This window comes from Aulonocara sp. 'chitande type north' Nkhata Bay, linkage group LG19, assembly GCF_057382095.1.
Source record: "Aulonocara sp. 'chitande type north' Nkhata Bay isolate Kocher_YH1m ecotype deep benthic linkage group LG19, A_spYH_male_GT1.1, whole genome shotgun sequence".
Taxonomy (NCBI): domain Eukaryota; kingdom Metazoa; phylum Chordata; class Actinopteri; order Cichliformes; family Cichlidae; genus Aulonocara; species Aulonocara sp. 'chitande type north' Nkhata Bay.
The window spans coordinates 24,197,319-24,212,102 of NC_141362.1; the positions used below are offsets into that span (position 1 = coordinate 24,197,319).

The 14,784-nt window shown below is 38.8% G+C and overlaps 2 protein-coding genes across 30 annotated transcripts in view; one reads left to right on the top strand and one right to left on the bottom strand.

Annotated features, from left to right (window-relative positions):
- Positions 1 to 13,415, bottom strand: part of LOC147307080 (uncharacterized) — a 31,535-nt gene extending 18,120 nt beyond the window's left edge. For 24 of the 29 annotated variants that reach the window (XR_015126398.1, XR_015126399.1, XR_015126400.1 and 21 more), the window contains exons 1-17: positions 12,968 to 13,415; positions 10,869 to 11,075; positions 10,694 to 10,777; positions 10,514 to 10,618; positions 10,271 to 10,426; positions 9,927 to 10,070; positions 9,654 to 9,797; positions 9,183 to 9,326; positions 8,957 to 9,076; positions 8,714 to 8,833; positions 8,586 to 8,630; positions 8,455 to 8,502; positions 8,339 to 8,365; positions 7,140 to 7,247; positions 3,721 to 7,047; positions 375 to 434; positions 98 to 250 (exon numbers count right to left, since the gene is read on the bottom strand). Coding sequence is in view for 24 of the 29 variants with exons in the window: in XM_086274935.1 (XP_086131061.1) it covers positions 98 to 250; positions 375 to 434; positions 3,721 to 7,047; positions 7,140 to 7,247; positions 8,339 to 8,365; positions 8,455 to 8,502; positions 8,586 to 8,630; positions 8,714 to 8,833; positions 8,957 to 9,076; positions 9,183 to 9,326; positions 9,654 to 9,797; positions 9,927 to 10,070; positions 10,271 to 10,426; positions 10,514 to 10,618; positions 10,694 to 10,777; positions 10,869 to 11,075; positions 12,968 to 12,977 (5,002 nt within the window). In the remaining 5 variants the exon portion in view is untranslated. The remainder of the gene's footprint in view (positions 1 to 97; positions 251 to 374; positions 435 to 3,720; positions 7,048 to 7,139; positions 7,248 to 8,338; positions 8,366 to 8,454; positions 8,503 to 8,585; positions 8,631 to 8,713; positions 8,834 to 8,956; positions 9,077 to 9,182; positions 9,327 to 9,653; positions 9,798 to 9,926; positions 10,071 to 10,270; positions 10,427 to 10,513; positions 10,619 to 10,693; positions 10,778 to 10,868; positions 11,076 to 12,967) is intronic. The other 5 variants (XM_086274944.1, XM_086274942.1, XM_086274939.1 and 2 more) reach the window with 4 other exon arrangements.
- On the top strand, positions 938 to 3,129 carry LOC147307081 (E3 SUMO-protein ligase ZBED1-like). Its single transcript, XM_086274945.1, has 2 exons — positions 938 to 2,063; positions 2,228 to 3,129. Exons 1-2 carry the CDS (start codon positions 1,000 to 1,002, stop codon positions 2,898 to 2,900), a joined length of 1,737 nt encoding a protein of 578 aa, XP_086131071.1. The 5' UTR covers positions 938 to 999; the 3' UTR covers positions 2,901 to 3,129.
- Positions 13,416 to 14,784: the final 1,369 nt, after the last annotated feature.

Sequence of the window (14,784 nt, forward strand, 5' to 3'; positions counted from 1 at the left end):
TACTGGTTGTATATATTTTGTATTTATTTTTCATATTTTGTAAGTCTATTTATACTTCTGAACAGTATTTTGTAATTTCAAAATATAATGTTATTACCTTTGGGCTTCTTTTCTTTCAGTTTAAGAGGTTTTGTGTCAACTTCGGGCTTCTCCTTTAGTTTTACTTCTTTTGGTTTTATTGCTACTGTTTCAAACTCTTTGGCTTCCTTATCTTTTTTCTTCTCCATCACAGGGGCTGCAGCTTTGAGATCTGTAAGCAGCAATGCATCCTCACAAGATTATCCGTGGCAAATTGGCACAAATATTTACAATTTAATATTAGAAAAAAATAAGCTGAGAAAAATCAAAGACATGCACAGTTTCAAAAAATGTACCTTTAATAATGCCATCTTTAACTTCTTCTATTGCATGTCTTTCCTTTGCTTCTTTCAGAACTAAAGTATATTAGATATACAGAAATACAGCATACAGAAATATTCAAAAATATTCAGCATACAATAATTAATTTCTGGACTTGTAATACAGTTAACATGACAAATAATCATGCTTGCAAAAGCACTAGAAGCATCACAGTGTTAAAAAAAACTATGATTACAAACACGCCACAATATCGTCGTCATACTGTTAAAAGTAATCAGCCTGATGTTTTGGAAATGTACAACTTTATCACTGTGTGTCTGCCTGAAAATTGATTGGGCACACAAAATACTTCTATGGGATCTTAATGAAACCCACTCTAGGACATATGCTCATATACAGAAGATTACCTGTACATATTAGTGCTGTCAAAATTAACGAGTTAATTTTTTGAGATTAATGTGAAATGTTTAACGCGTTAAAAAAAATAATAACGCAGTTTCCCCCTGTAATACAAGACCTTTTAACTCATCGGCAGCTCTGAAGGAGGGGGCAGCATTGTGCTATTCTGGCGTTTTGCCTGCCGGAAATAATTAGACGAAGAAGAAGTGTTACCACGCTATTATAAGCAAACACGCAACAATGGATAAGGACGGGCTTTTGGGGGGGAAGTTTTACTTTAAGAAGTTGCCTAACGGCTTGTTGGACAAAACGAAAGTAACGTGCACAATTTGCAAAGCTGAATTCAGGTACCACAGAAGCAATTCGTCTCTGTGCTATCACCTGAGAGCAAAACACCCAGAATCCACCTCTACGGGATCTTGCCAATCTACGCCTCAGGATTATGGTGCTCGTGGACGGATAACAAAACATGTGAGTGAAAAGCTAACCAATTCTTTGGTTGTTTGGATAGCTAAAAACTGCCGACCAGTTAGCATAGTAGAAGATGATGGACTGAGAGAAGTCATTCGCGTTGCATCAGGAGACGTGCGTTATAATCTTCCCTCGAGAGGAACCATCGTGTCGAGACTGCACACTTTGTATGAGGACCAGAGGGATCAGCGGTCCAGCAAGCTTGTGCAAGTAAGGAATGTCGCTCTCACAGGAGATCGCTGGACTTCGGTGAACAACGATAACTACTCTGGCGTCACGGCGCATTTTATTGATAACGACTGGACACTACAATCGTTTGCACTAACAGTGAGTAAAACTGAAGAGCGACAGTGTGCTGAGGCGTGTGCTGACCATTTTCTGAGTGTTGCAAATGAATGGAAAATTAAGGACAAGTTAACCACGTTTGGCACCGACAGTGCTCGTAACATGGTTGCAGCCGCCAGACTACTTCCATTTGAACACATGCCCTGCACGGCCCACATTCTGCAAAGAACGATCACAGTTTCTCTTAACGACAGTGAATTTGAAAGGGTTCTGGCCAAATGTCGCAAGGTTGTTGGACATTTTAAGCAGAGTCCAGCGAACGCTCAGGAATTAAAGGAACAGCAAGTTGCACATGGACAAAAAACAGAACCACTTGTTCGGGACGTTCCAACAAGATGGAATTCCACCCTAGAGATGATCAAGCGGATCCAGAGAAACAAATCTGTGCTGACCACCATCCTGGCTCAGCAAAACAGCATGGTGACTATGTTGACCGACCAGGAGTTTGACATACTGCAAAAGCTGGAGGAACTACTTGAACCTTGCAGGTAAATCATTTTGTTTATCATGTGTGTGTGGGCGTCTACCTTTGTGTTCTGTGTTCTAGCTCCGTCTTCAGGTATGTTCTCCCCCTCCACCTCTGTGAGTTTGTCTCTGTGTGATTAATATAAAAATATAGGCTTGTTTACAACTTTTGTTCTTTCTATTGCAGATATGTGACCGAACTGCTGGGGGGGAAGCAGTATGTCTCCTGCTCCGTGGTGTTGCCAGCCTTGTGTTATTTGTTCAGGGTTATGGAGCTCTCAGATGATGACCCAGTCTACGTTTTGAGGTTTAAGAAGGTTTTTACCACAGACCTAGCTCAGCGGAGGGACAGCATCAATCTGACATGGCTGAAGATCGCTACTGCCCTTGATCCCAGGTTTAAAGACCTTAAGTGTGTTTCCAAAGATGAAAGAAGAGAGGTGTGGGCTTCATTACATGACCTTGTGATGGCAGAGACACATGCACATCAACCATCTGCTCAGACAACAGAGGAACCATCACCAAAAAAGAGAAAGATCGCCATCTGCTTGCTGGGTTCTTCAGATTCAGATTCAGAGGAAGAGGAAGACTCTATAGATCGCTGTCTGGATCGGTACAAAGCAGAGCCCAAAATAGACATAGAGGAGTGTCCACTACAGTGGTGGTTAAAGAGAGAAGGAGCACATGCCAGGCTGGCACCTATTGCATGCAAATACCTGTCAACCCCTGCAACCACAGTGCCTTGTGAGAGATTATTCTCACTCTCAGGTCACATCATTCAAAAGAGGAGTGCTTCTTTGTCTTCAGATGATGTCAACAAAATAGTCTGCCTCAATAACTGGCTGAGTGTAAAGGACTAAGCCAAATTGCTGCTTTGGAGAGAATAATGTTCACCACTCTGGGTTTTCAGCTGTCTTTTTGTGTTTTAAATATTGACTTTTGTGCACCCTTTTGAAATTCAGCATTAAAGTGTTACATTTTGTTATTTATATTTCTATTGTTAGGAGAGAATCTGTGTTAGATTGACAATGACTATTAAAAATCTCTTTGAATTTAAGCATACATTCTTTGTGTTTATTCTGCATTTACTTCATTATGTTACTTATATTGGCTTAAATATCTGTTACAAGCTTAAATATAAAGTTGAACAAATGTAATTGCAGGCAGGGTATTTTTCAAATAATTGCAGACAAATTACAAATTTGTGCCAAATACTTTTTTTTTTTTTTTTTATATATATATATGGTATGTAACATTGGGTATGTTTATGGTGTATTTTTAAATATCTATTATTACCATATCTTCATTAGTAATACTACTAATAGTGATTTTCTAAGACAATTATAAAAAGAAAAATACGTGGCATAAAATACTCTTCCAATACTTGATGTTTCAAAAAGTTAGAAAAAACATTCACACATTTTTAGCCCAAAGAAGAAAAACTGTGACATAAAATATTAAACATTAAAAATTTAAAAAAAAGTTAAATGAATCATTCAGCACATTACATGTTAGGTCTGAATAACTTTAGTCCTGTCATTACCAACTATTCAAAGAGCATGTAAATTAACACTGCCATTCCACATAAAACACAACATTACTTAATACATGCATCATGTATTTTCATAGCCTCATAATGAAAAACATGATGACAAATATGTGAGGGGAAGAGTTTAGTACCTTTTTCATATTTGGTGTGGCCTTCTGCTTTGTGAGACAATTTGAGTCCTCCAAATCTCTCAAGGGTAACATCGGCCTTCCTCTTTCGTTTAGGTTCAGTCTTTCTGCTTTCGCTGTTGTTGTTATTTTCATCATGATCATCAAGGATGTTGGAGTATTTATCCTCCTCGTAAACAGGAAAAAAAGTTTCTTTCTCTTCCTCCTCACCATCAGCAGATTCAGGTACAGCGCTGTCATTACTGATTTTCTCAGATAACAGTATTTTAAGGTGTGTCATTGATGGCTCCTCAGTGTTGGTCTCTTCCTGTTCTACTACAATAGGTTCTTCTGGCCCCTTCTCCCCACTATCCTCATATTCTACTACGTCTTCATTTTTCTCCTCCTCTTCCTCCTCCTCCTCGTCTCTGATTTTAGTCTCTTCTTGATCTTCAAAAATGTATTCAGTTTTAATTTCCTCTGCCTCCGTCTCAGCTTCTACCAAAATACTGGGAAGCTCACTATCTTCCTCTTCATATCCTGCCAAAATATCACGAGTCTTGGATTCCTCTTCCTCATGTTCTACCAAATCATCCTCAGTTTTGGCTTCTTCTTCCTCTTCCTCATATTCTACCAAATAATCTTCAGTTTTGGCTTCATCCTCTTCCTCATGTTCTACCAAATCATCCTCAGTTTTGGCTTCTTCTTCTTCTTCCTCATATTCTACCAAATAATCTTCAGTTTTGGCTTCTTCCTCTTCCTCATGTTCTACCAAATCATCTTCAGTTTTGGCTTCTTCCTCTTCCTCATGTTCTACCAAATAATCTCCAGTTTTGGCTTCTTCCTCTTCCTCATATTCTACCAAATAATCTTCAGTTTTGGCTTCTTCCTCTTCCTCATGTTCTACCAAATCATCTTCAGTTTTGGCTTCTTCCTCTTCCTCATGTTCTACCAAATCATCTTCAGTTTTGGCTTCTTCTTCCTCCTCCTCATGCTCTATTAAATAATCTCCAGTTTTGGCTTCTTCTTCCTCCTCATGTTCTACCAAATCATCTTCAGTTTTGGCTTCCTCTTCCTCATCATGCTCTATTAAATAATCTCCAGTTTTGGCTTCCTCTTCTTCCTCCTCATGTTCTACCAAATAATCTTCAGTTTTGGCTTCTTCCTCCTCCTCATGTTCTACCAAAGCATCTTCAGTTTTGGCTTCCTCTTCCTCCTCATCATGCTCTATTAAATAATCTCCAGTTTTGGCTTCTTCTTCTTCCTCCTCATGTTCTACCAAATCATCTTCAGTTTTGGCTTCCTCTTCCTCCTCATCATGCTCTATTAAATAATCTCCAGTTTTGGCTTCTTCTTCTTCCTCCTCATGTTCTACCAAATCATCTTCAGTTTTGGCTTCTTCTTCCTCCTCCTCATGCTCTATTAAATAATCTCCAGTTTTGGCTTCTTCTTCCTCCTCATGTTCTACCAAATCATCTTCAGTTTTGGCTTCTTCCTCCTCCTCATGTTCTACCAAATCATCTTCAGTTTTGGCTTCCTCTTCCTCATCATGCTCTATTAAATAATCTCCAGTTTTGGCTTCCTCTTCTTCCTCCTCATGTTCTACCAAATAATCTTCAGTTTTGGCTTCTTCCTCCTCCTCATGTTCTACCAAAGCATCTTCAGTTTTGGCTTCCTCTTCCTCCTCATCATGCTCTATTAAATAATCTCCAGTTTTGGCTTCTTCTTCTTCCTCCTCATGTTCTACCAAATCATCTTCAGTTTTGGCTTCTTCTTCCTCCTCCTCATGCTCTATTAAATAATCTCCAGTTTTGGCTTCTTCTTCTTCCTCCTCATGTTCTACCAAATCATCTTCAGTTTTGGCTTCCTCTTCCTCCTCATGCTCTATTAAATAATCTCCAGTTTTGGCTTCCTCTTCTTCCTCCTCATGTTCTACCAAATCATCTTCAGTTTTGGCTTCTTCTTCCTCCTCATGCTCTATTAAATAATCTCCAGTTTTGGCTTCCTCTTCTTCCTCCTCATGTTCTACCAAATAATCTTCAGTTTTGGGTTCTTCTTCCTCTTCCTCATGTTCTACCAAATCATCTTCAGTTTTGGCTTCTTCCTCTTCCTCATGTTCTACCAAATCATCTTCAGTTTTGGCTTCTTCTTCCTCCTCCTCATGCTCAATTAAATAATCTCCAGTTTTGGCTTCTTCTTCTTCCTCCTCATGTTCTACCAAATCATCTTCAGTTTTGGCTTCTTCTTCCTCCTCCTCATGCTCAATTAAATAATCTCCAGTTTTGGCTTCTTCTTCTTCCTCCTCATGTTCTACCAAATCATCTTCAGTTTTGGCTTCTTCTTCCTCCTCCTCATGCTCTATTAAATAATCTCCAGTTTTGGCTTCTTCTTCTTCCTCCTCATGTTCTACCAAATAATCTTCAGTTTTGGCTTCTTCTTCCTCCTCATGCTCTATTAAATAATCTCCAGTTTTGGCTTCTTCTTCTTCCTCCTCATGTTCTACCAAATCATCTTCAGTTTTGGCTTCCTCTTCCTCCTCATGCTCTATTAAATAATCTCCAGTTTTGGCTTCTTCTTCTTCCTCCTCATGTTCTACCAAATCATCTTCAGTTTTGGCTTCCTCTTCCTCCTCCTCATGCTCTATTAAATAATCTCCAGTTTTGGCTTCTTCTTCTTCCTCCTCATGTTCTACCAAATCATCTTCAGTTTTGGCTTCTTCTTCCTCCTCATGCTCTATTAAATAATCTCCAGTTTTGGCTTCCTCTTCTTCCTCCTCATGTTCTACCAAATAATCTTCAGTTTTGGGTTCTTCTTCCTCTTCCTCATGTTCTACCAAATAATCTTCAGTTTTGGCTTCTTCCTCTTCCTCATGTTCTACCAAATCATCTTCAGTTTTGGCCTCTTCTTCTACCTCCTCATGTTCTACTGAAGCATCGTCAGTTCTGGCCTGGTCAAAAATGTCTTCAGTTTTTGTTTTCTCATGTTTATCCACAATAGTTTCTTCAGTTTTGCTCTCCTCATCATCTTCTACCAAAATGTCTTTGGTTTTTGTCTCCTGCACCTCTTCATCTTCTACCACCCGTTTGTGCTGTATCACTTCATCATTTACAATTATCGCAAATTCATCTGTCTTTGTGTCTCTCTTTTCTTGGTCTTCACCTCTACCATCACCTCCTCCTTCTATCACCTCTTTATTCTCTTTTTCTTTTATTAATTGTTCTGCATTATCCTTTATTTGAACTTCGTCATCATCACCCTCTCCAATTTCCTCTTCCTCCTCCTTGGTGTCATCATCAAGCTTTTCCTCCTCCTTCAGTGATGGTCTCAGTTCTGGTTCTTCAGTGTGTCTTGCTAGTGATGTGATAGCAATAAATTTAGTGTCTGTTTTTAACTTAATTAATGTGACTTAAAAAAAAAGAAAGAAACAAAAATCATGTGAATACCATCATCTTCCTCTGTCACATCTGCTTCAGTGGGTGCCATCTCGGAGTCTTCTTTTATCTCTGCAGCAGGAGCAGCTTCATCTTTGGCAGCACGCATGATCTCTGTAACTGTATTACGAACCTTATCATCCCTCTTATGTGATCTTCATTTCTTTATAGGGTGATTTTAATGGTGCAAAATCATAGCAACATTACAGCATGAATACACCACAGATTGCAGTTAGTGGATTTTTAAAATTGCTTCATAAATTGAAGCAGGAATTATTTTATATCTCGTTTCTTTTCTATTTAGCTTCTTTTAAAGTGTTTTTTAAATGCCTTGTAACTTCCTGAAGTAGCTGGTACAAACTGCAGCTGAGCTATATGTTTAGCCACTCATTACAGCAGAGGATCAAATTAGGCTACAGTGCCGTGATGATCTTAATGAAGGAGCTGGCTGGATCAAATCGTTTATATAAAACCACAGTACCAAAGGAACATGATGTATCAAAACTGGCTACAATGGTAAATACAGTGTAAAAGTATTGTGAATGCTATCTTTGCAACATGTGGTGTGTTTAATAGTTACATGCACAGGTAAAAAGTATACAAAAACACATGCAATCCAGTCCGGACGATCCAAGGATATACATATGACAACAGTGTAAATGGTCAAAAACAGGAGGCAACCAGTCAGTGGCACAAAAAATGCGAGAAAGAGCAACAAAGGAATGCAAGTCTGAAGGACACACATGGTCATGCACAATGTTACACAGAAAAACATGATGACTGAGTCAAGACATATCACTGCGAAGTTCTGTAAAATATTACAACAAATGGTCAGTGTGACAAAGAAAGGGAGGAATGAAGTAAACCAATCCATAACAATGTAGCAGCTTAATGACAATTAGAATAACAGAATGAAGAACAGATATGATGCATGTTTGTCCATGCTATAATGTAATGAGTACAAATCGAGTATTTTTCAAACACAGTGGCACGCAGTTTCATAGATCTTCAGGGTTACACTGAACAGTAAGGCATACCATGAGGCAGACTTGAAAACAGATTGAATAATGTCCCTTGAAAAACACAAGTCTGTACAAACATGCAAGAAACAAACAAAAATCAAAAAATCTATGCAGTCTAGTTGCTTGCAACACACATTGCGCAAGTTTAAAAGCACATTTTAAATGTCTTTAACGAAGATATTTTCTTACCTTTTTCAAATGGAGGCAGAAATTTCCCTGTATTAACACATGGAAAAAGACACTTAAATGTAATATTTCCTTTTCTGTATTACTGCAATGGAAAACAGAAGAAATACTGTCATTACCTTTCCTTCTTACTAAATTGATATCAGATGGGGAAGGTACAGCTTCATCTAAAAGAAACAAAGACATTTTGTGAAAACCTGCCAATCATAAATGTTTATCAGAATATTTCTGAGTGGATTAAAGCAGAAACCTTTTTCTGTTACTACATTTACACCTGGGGTGGTGACAGGTTCCCCTGAAACATAGAAAATATTTAGCAGATGGATTTTTAATATTTCCTAATTAATAGTACTGAACATCTAATACTAATAGCCATACCCTGATCACCAACAATCATGCTTGACATGTAAGCTAAGAGCAAATCCTTCTTGTCTGTGAGCTCTGACACAGCATCTTCAACAACTTTCATTGGGTCAATGGACACTTCAGGCATGATTCCTGAAAATGAAAAACACCAGACAGTGAATAAAAGCTGCTTTGTCTTTATTTAGAAAATCAGCTTAGCTGCCGTAAGGATAACATGTAACCAATTTTCTGATAATGACGTAGGCTAAAACAGACCTTGTTCACCAATCAGTGTTGAGGAGATGTAGCTCGCAAGCAGGTTTGTCTGCTCTTTGGTGATTTCTACTGCTGACTTAAAAACTGACACGGGGCTAAATCCCAAGGTATGCTGGATATCTAACCAACAGAGAAAATAATAGAGAAAATAAAACAATCCTTCGTGAAGTCTGGGAAACCTGCAGTGTGTGCATTGTATCAGGTGATGTCTTGGCAGACTGTGTACCTTTTAGCGTGTCCAGTATGACATCCAAGACTGCGCAGAGCACGCCCTGGATGTAGCCAAATAGTCCACTCACAAAGTCATTAGTAACACTGAAGGCATTTCTGCCAATAACCACGGGGTCAATGAAGCTAATGTCAGTGGTTCCTGAGGACAACACACACTCAGGTCAAAGGTGCAGTAAAGTACTTCATTAAACATACATGTACTTGACAGTTACACAGACATTAGAAAAATGTGTTTAAGGCCAACATTTTCCTTATAAAAGCATGCATTGTCAAAGTTAGATAAGTTATATAAGTTTTTGTTTAGTGGACAACATCCATAACAAGCTAAAAAGAGTTACTGTTGATCTAAAAATACATTCCTAATAAAGTCTGTAAAATGCATAAGCAGTATATACAGAATATAAGATGTACTGTAAATATTAAGCCACAAACATCACAAATGAGACAATATGGAGGCACTGAATACCTTTGAATACATCCAGTATCATGTCTACGATGGCACAGAGCACGTCCTGGATGTAGCCAAATATTCCACTCACTGTGTCATTTGTGACGTGGAATATATTTCTTCCTATTACCACAGGGTCCATGAAGCTAATGTCGACGGTTCCTGAGAAACACAAACAGGAAATGAATACGGACAGAAAGTACGCAAAGCAAACTCTCTAAATTGTGTTAGATAGATATTCTTTTATGTTGTTTTTAAGAGGTTATGGGTTAAACGAGAGAGCGCAAATACCTTTCACTACATTCAGTGTAGTGTCCAGTATGGAACAGAGCACATCCTGGATGTAGCTCGCCACTCCACACATGAACTCATTAGTAGCATTAAAGACACCTCTGCCTATCATTACAGGGTCAATATAGCCAAGATCAGTTTTTCCTGAATGGAAAAGAAATAGAAAAGTAAGTGCATTTGTAAGTACATTCTGCATTAATTAATAATGTTACAAACCAGCAAGGGAGTTAAAGTTTAGTTCAAGTATTTAAAAAAAAAGACAGATTTATTCATTCATTAACTGTATGTGAAACAAGAGAAAAACAGTCTTGAGTAGAAAAAGGATTCAAGTATAAATTACATACCTTTTTTAATATCTTCTATGGTTTCCAGTGATGTATCCACAACAGCACACAGTGTGTCCCTGAAGGAACCCAGTGCTCCACCTATGAAGTCATTCGTTGAATGGAAAGCTTGTCTACCAATGACCACAGGGTCAATGTAGCTGAGGTAGAAGTTCCCTGTGGTTTCAGAAGATTATTCTGTACTTATTAAGCAGTCTTTGTTTTTGTTTTTTTGCTTGTGTTGGTAGGAGTGAGCGGTCATACCTTCTTCATCTGACAAATATCGAACAAACCCATCTTTTGCTTCTGATATTTCCTCGGCTGCGTATCTGGCAGCTGACATGGGGTCACTTAAATCCGGTGCGCATTCTGCAAAAGTACAGCAGGTCATGCATTAGAGAGCTTACACAAATAAAAACTGTGCCAAGATAAATTCCCCACTACCTTGAAACTTATTGAGCAGACTGGATAACTCATCAGTGGCGTCGTTCACGGCCTGGACAGGGTCCGTTATGATCTGCTGGATGTCTAACGATGATAGCAAACATGTTGGTCAGATTCTGCATAACTGATGGCTTAAAAGACTTGGGGACATACACTTTTAGATTTTGTGGCTTACCGGGGACTGCTTTGTACTCAACAAAGTCAAACATCACCACACCTACAACCAGCCAGGACAGGAGAGCAGCAAGGGCAATCAGCAGCTCAACAGACATTTTCACCTTGTTGAGCAGCCCCAGACCTTTGGATCTGAGAGAGCTCGTCTGTGGCGCTGCTGCTCCGTCACTGGACCCAGTGGCTGCAGCGTGGGAGGCTGATTTGGCTACTATATGTGGAAGACATAAATAGACAAAAGTTAGTCTGACAAATTCTTTCTGCTTTTGTTCTTGTGCTTGTAATGTTTGATATTCTTGCACTGCTAAAGTAACCACAAGGGTTTCAGTTCTTTATAAATATCCACTGCAGATCATGTGCAAAACCTATATGGATCAGAACTGATAAAACAATTAAATGTCTGCTTGTACACATATTTATTGTTGTCTATAATGAGTGATTGGTAGCAAGAACTTGCACACTTGCATAGTTTGTCCACCAGAGGGAGCTGACATTACACTTTTAGCTGTGAAATCTCTGTATGTCTCCTAACAACAGTGAAAGTGTTTCTCCGTGTTTTGTTCCTCTGTTACAAAGTGTGCAAACTATGTATGTTTTATCAGATCTGTCAATTGTTGCGTAAGTCTTTTTCGGTCATATTATCGCCCTCTTTCAGTAATTTCACTATCGTAACAATGATTTTGCCCTGGCGTCTTAATAAAAGCCCATTTTCTTAAACCTTTCAAGTCTTATCATCTACACAATGAAGACAAACCCTGACAGGAAGACATTTTGCGCACATAGTGCATTATTAGTTGTATATATATAATTTTTCATCTTTACCATGACCCTATACTGTCTCTTTATTTCCTTATTATTTATATTAATCGGAAATGTTAAACGTCATCAGAAAAGTCATGGTGTGATAGGGCACTCCAATTTTAGCAGTGACATTTTCCAAATGTACTGACACACTTTAGACTGGCTTAGCACAGTGAAAAATGCCCAATGCAGCATTTAGTAACAGTGTTATCATCATTAAATGCTGTGCACAGAGTGTAAGATTATCTGTACTGATTTACTGTAATGTCAGGCGTCAGGGAGACCTTCACTCAAGGTCCAAGTTGAATGAACTCTGAAAATGTTCGATGCATGACCACTTGCTTCCAGCGTGTAGGACACGGGGGAAAAAAACCTCTCAAACGCAAACTCAACTCTTCAATCAACAGCATCGTTTAGAGCTGTGCAATTTTTCTAAGTAACTATCGTGTTATTACATTTTTTGTGAAAACACAACAAGTTCACTCGCTGTTAAAAAACCCCAAACCCAAAAACATTCGATCTTAAAATGTGCTTTTTAAAACTGGTGATAACTGAAGTAATAACATTAAGTAATTATGAGCATTGGCTTTGTTTACAGAGTAGCCAATATGCACTATACACTTCATAAGAAAAGACTATGTGCTGGAGCGCATTATAAAGCTTTACAGGTTATTTATTGTTATCAGCTTTCTACAGTGCTTTTGATGCCTTTAAAATAACGGCTAACGATTCAAAGAGTAGCACAAAGGCATACAGAATAGGGAACACTTGTCTAAACTTGCTGACTGCAATAAGAAACTGTACATATATAAGTGAAAAGCAGGTCTACAGTGTCACAAGGAAATGCTCTTTATAGACACTGGTGGATCAGTAGCAGCAGTCTTCTGCATTAATATATCAGACGAAGACGATTTTTTTCCTCCACTAACACCACTTTTGCACATTTAAGCATGATCTAAGAGTGTCTTACATTTACACAGTACTGTGAATGCAGGACTTGCAGGTGTTTTTTCACACTTTTATTTATTTATGTATATTCCTTTTGACGTGCTTGAGGTCTACCACCCTGGCTGAGGTCAGCTGCAGCTGCAGTCTGTCACAGGAGAGCAATGCGAATACTCTGGTGACTTGATAGCTTATATTTATAGCAACCAACTTTCGACACATCATCGTCAGAGGACACAACTTATCAAAACACTGCCGTTTATTTGTTATGCAGAATTTATTACTGTGGATTTTTGTGCTGTAGTAAAGGTTTTATTTGAACAGTTGTGCTTGAAGACCCAGGTGTAACAACCCTACCTTCAGCCATTGTGACGTGTAGACTATCTCAGGTAGGATACTTTAAATTGGAGACAAAGCCTCCTCATGAAGAATTAACTGGTGACGGCTCCAGTAAATCCAGTTTGAATCCACTTTCTCAGGAAAAAAAAAAAGTGTCCCAGGTGGTAAATTATTCCATTGTCACTTGGACCGTCACAGCCTTGTCTTCTTACCCATAACATCCACAGGTGGAACTTGTCCAAGGTTTTAAAAAGTAGAAAATGGAAAATTAAGCATGAATTGAAAGCCTACATATGTTGGGGAATTTGGAGCTGCCTGTGAGGCAGCATTAAAAAAGGGGGTCTGGGGACAGTGGGGCAAAGTAAAGCGACACAGGGGAAGAATCAGCCAAGCTAAGCACAGGGCTGGGCAGGGTGAGGGGAAATGCACAATATCTCACCCAGTGTTTCTGGGGGCTCACATGGGTATAGGCCAGTGCAGAGAGCAGGAAGGCTGCAAGGTAACTCTATCCGCCCAGAAAATACAGGTTATTCTTAGCTGGAGCTCTGCTCACCAGCCGCTCTGGCAGACCTTTTTTGGACGTTCAAGGGTGTGCAAGATCAGCTGGCTGAATTGAGCACCCCTACTGGCTGCTGCAGTACTCTGTCCACTAAAAACAAATCACAGGCCCACGATTAATGGCAATTCAGATGAAAACTACCTTCAAATCCCCCCCTTCTACCTTCAAGTTAGGTTAAAACAGCTTCTTTTGAGTAATTTCAGAACTAGTACTAGTTGATTAAATAAAAGTCCATAAAAAGGTCCATAAGTGCATGTTTTTCTGCAAGAGGTCATTAATAGGAATCATGGATAAATGTAGCCTGATCCTGGTTTGACAAAAGTTAACAGGAGCCAAAACTGCAACTGCTTATGGAAAAGGATTAGGGCCATCGAAAGAAAAGAAGTCAGAATTGTTTCCCCCCCGGTGGCCTAAATCTTTTCCATAACTGCTTCTTCCAGTTGTTCAGGTTTTTATTTTAATTTATTTTAATACCTGCAACGCGGGATCCATGGTTTGTGTCTTCAAGGCAACAGAGCTTAAAGTTCATTTCTTATTTAAAATTCCTATTTCCAGTATTGGTTTTTTTTCACATGAACATAATAAATTAATCATCGGTAGTTACTTAAATTCAGTGGTCTCTGCTAGCATTGACATTTTGTATAAAATACTGACAAAATGATTGATATGACTTTAAGTATGTTTTCCATCTGAGAAAAAACCACCACAATGAAAATCCCACTGACATTGGACATCTGAAAAACCTGAGTAGCAGCTAAAGTGATGGAGGGTGACTGATTTGCACCCCAAAGTTCTGGATAAAGTCTGTTCTGTTTTATTCAAATATATTTTAGATTGGTCGGTTTGGCCAGTCTTAATATAATTTCATTAAAGTTAGATAGTTTCACACAGTAAAAAGAGCAATCCAATCCAAACCACAACAACAACAAAAAGGCCACCCTCTTAATCCTGATGCTAAACTAAGAACATTGCTTTCATGATAAACAACCATGAAAATATTAAAAATAATAGCAACAAAAGCGCTGTGTATAACACTGTGATTAGCAAACACTGCTGTGGAGTGAATAATGAGAAGGAGGGGGAGGGGGGGGATGCTGCAAAGAGAGAGAAGGTAATCTGGACATTTACAAGTATGTGGGTGGTTCCAAGAAAGTCTCCCACAGGCCAATACCTCCAAAAGGTGACACCTGTGCAAATAAGCCACACCATTGGTAGGAATGCCATTCAGAGTTATTATATAATATATTCTGCGTATGTTTACATAGTAAATGTACCA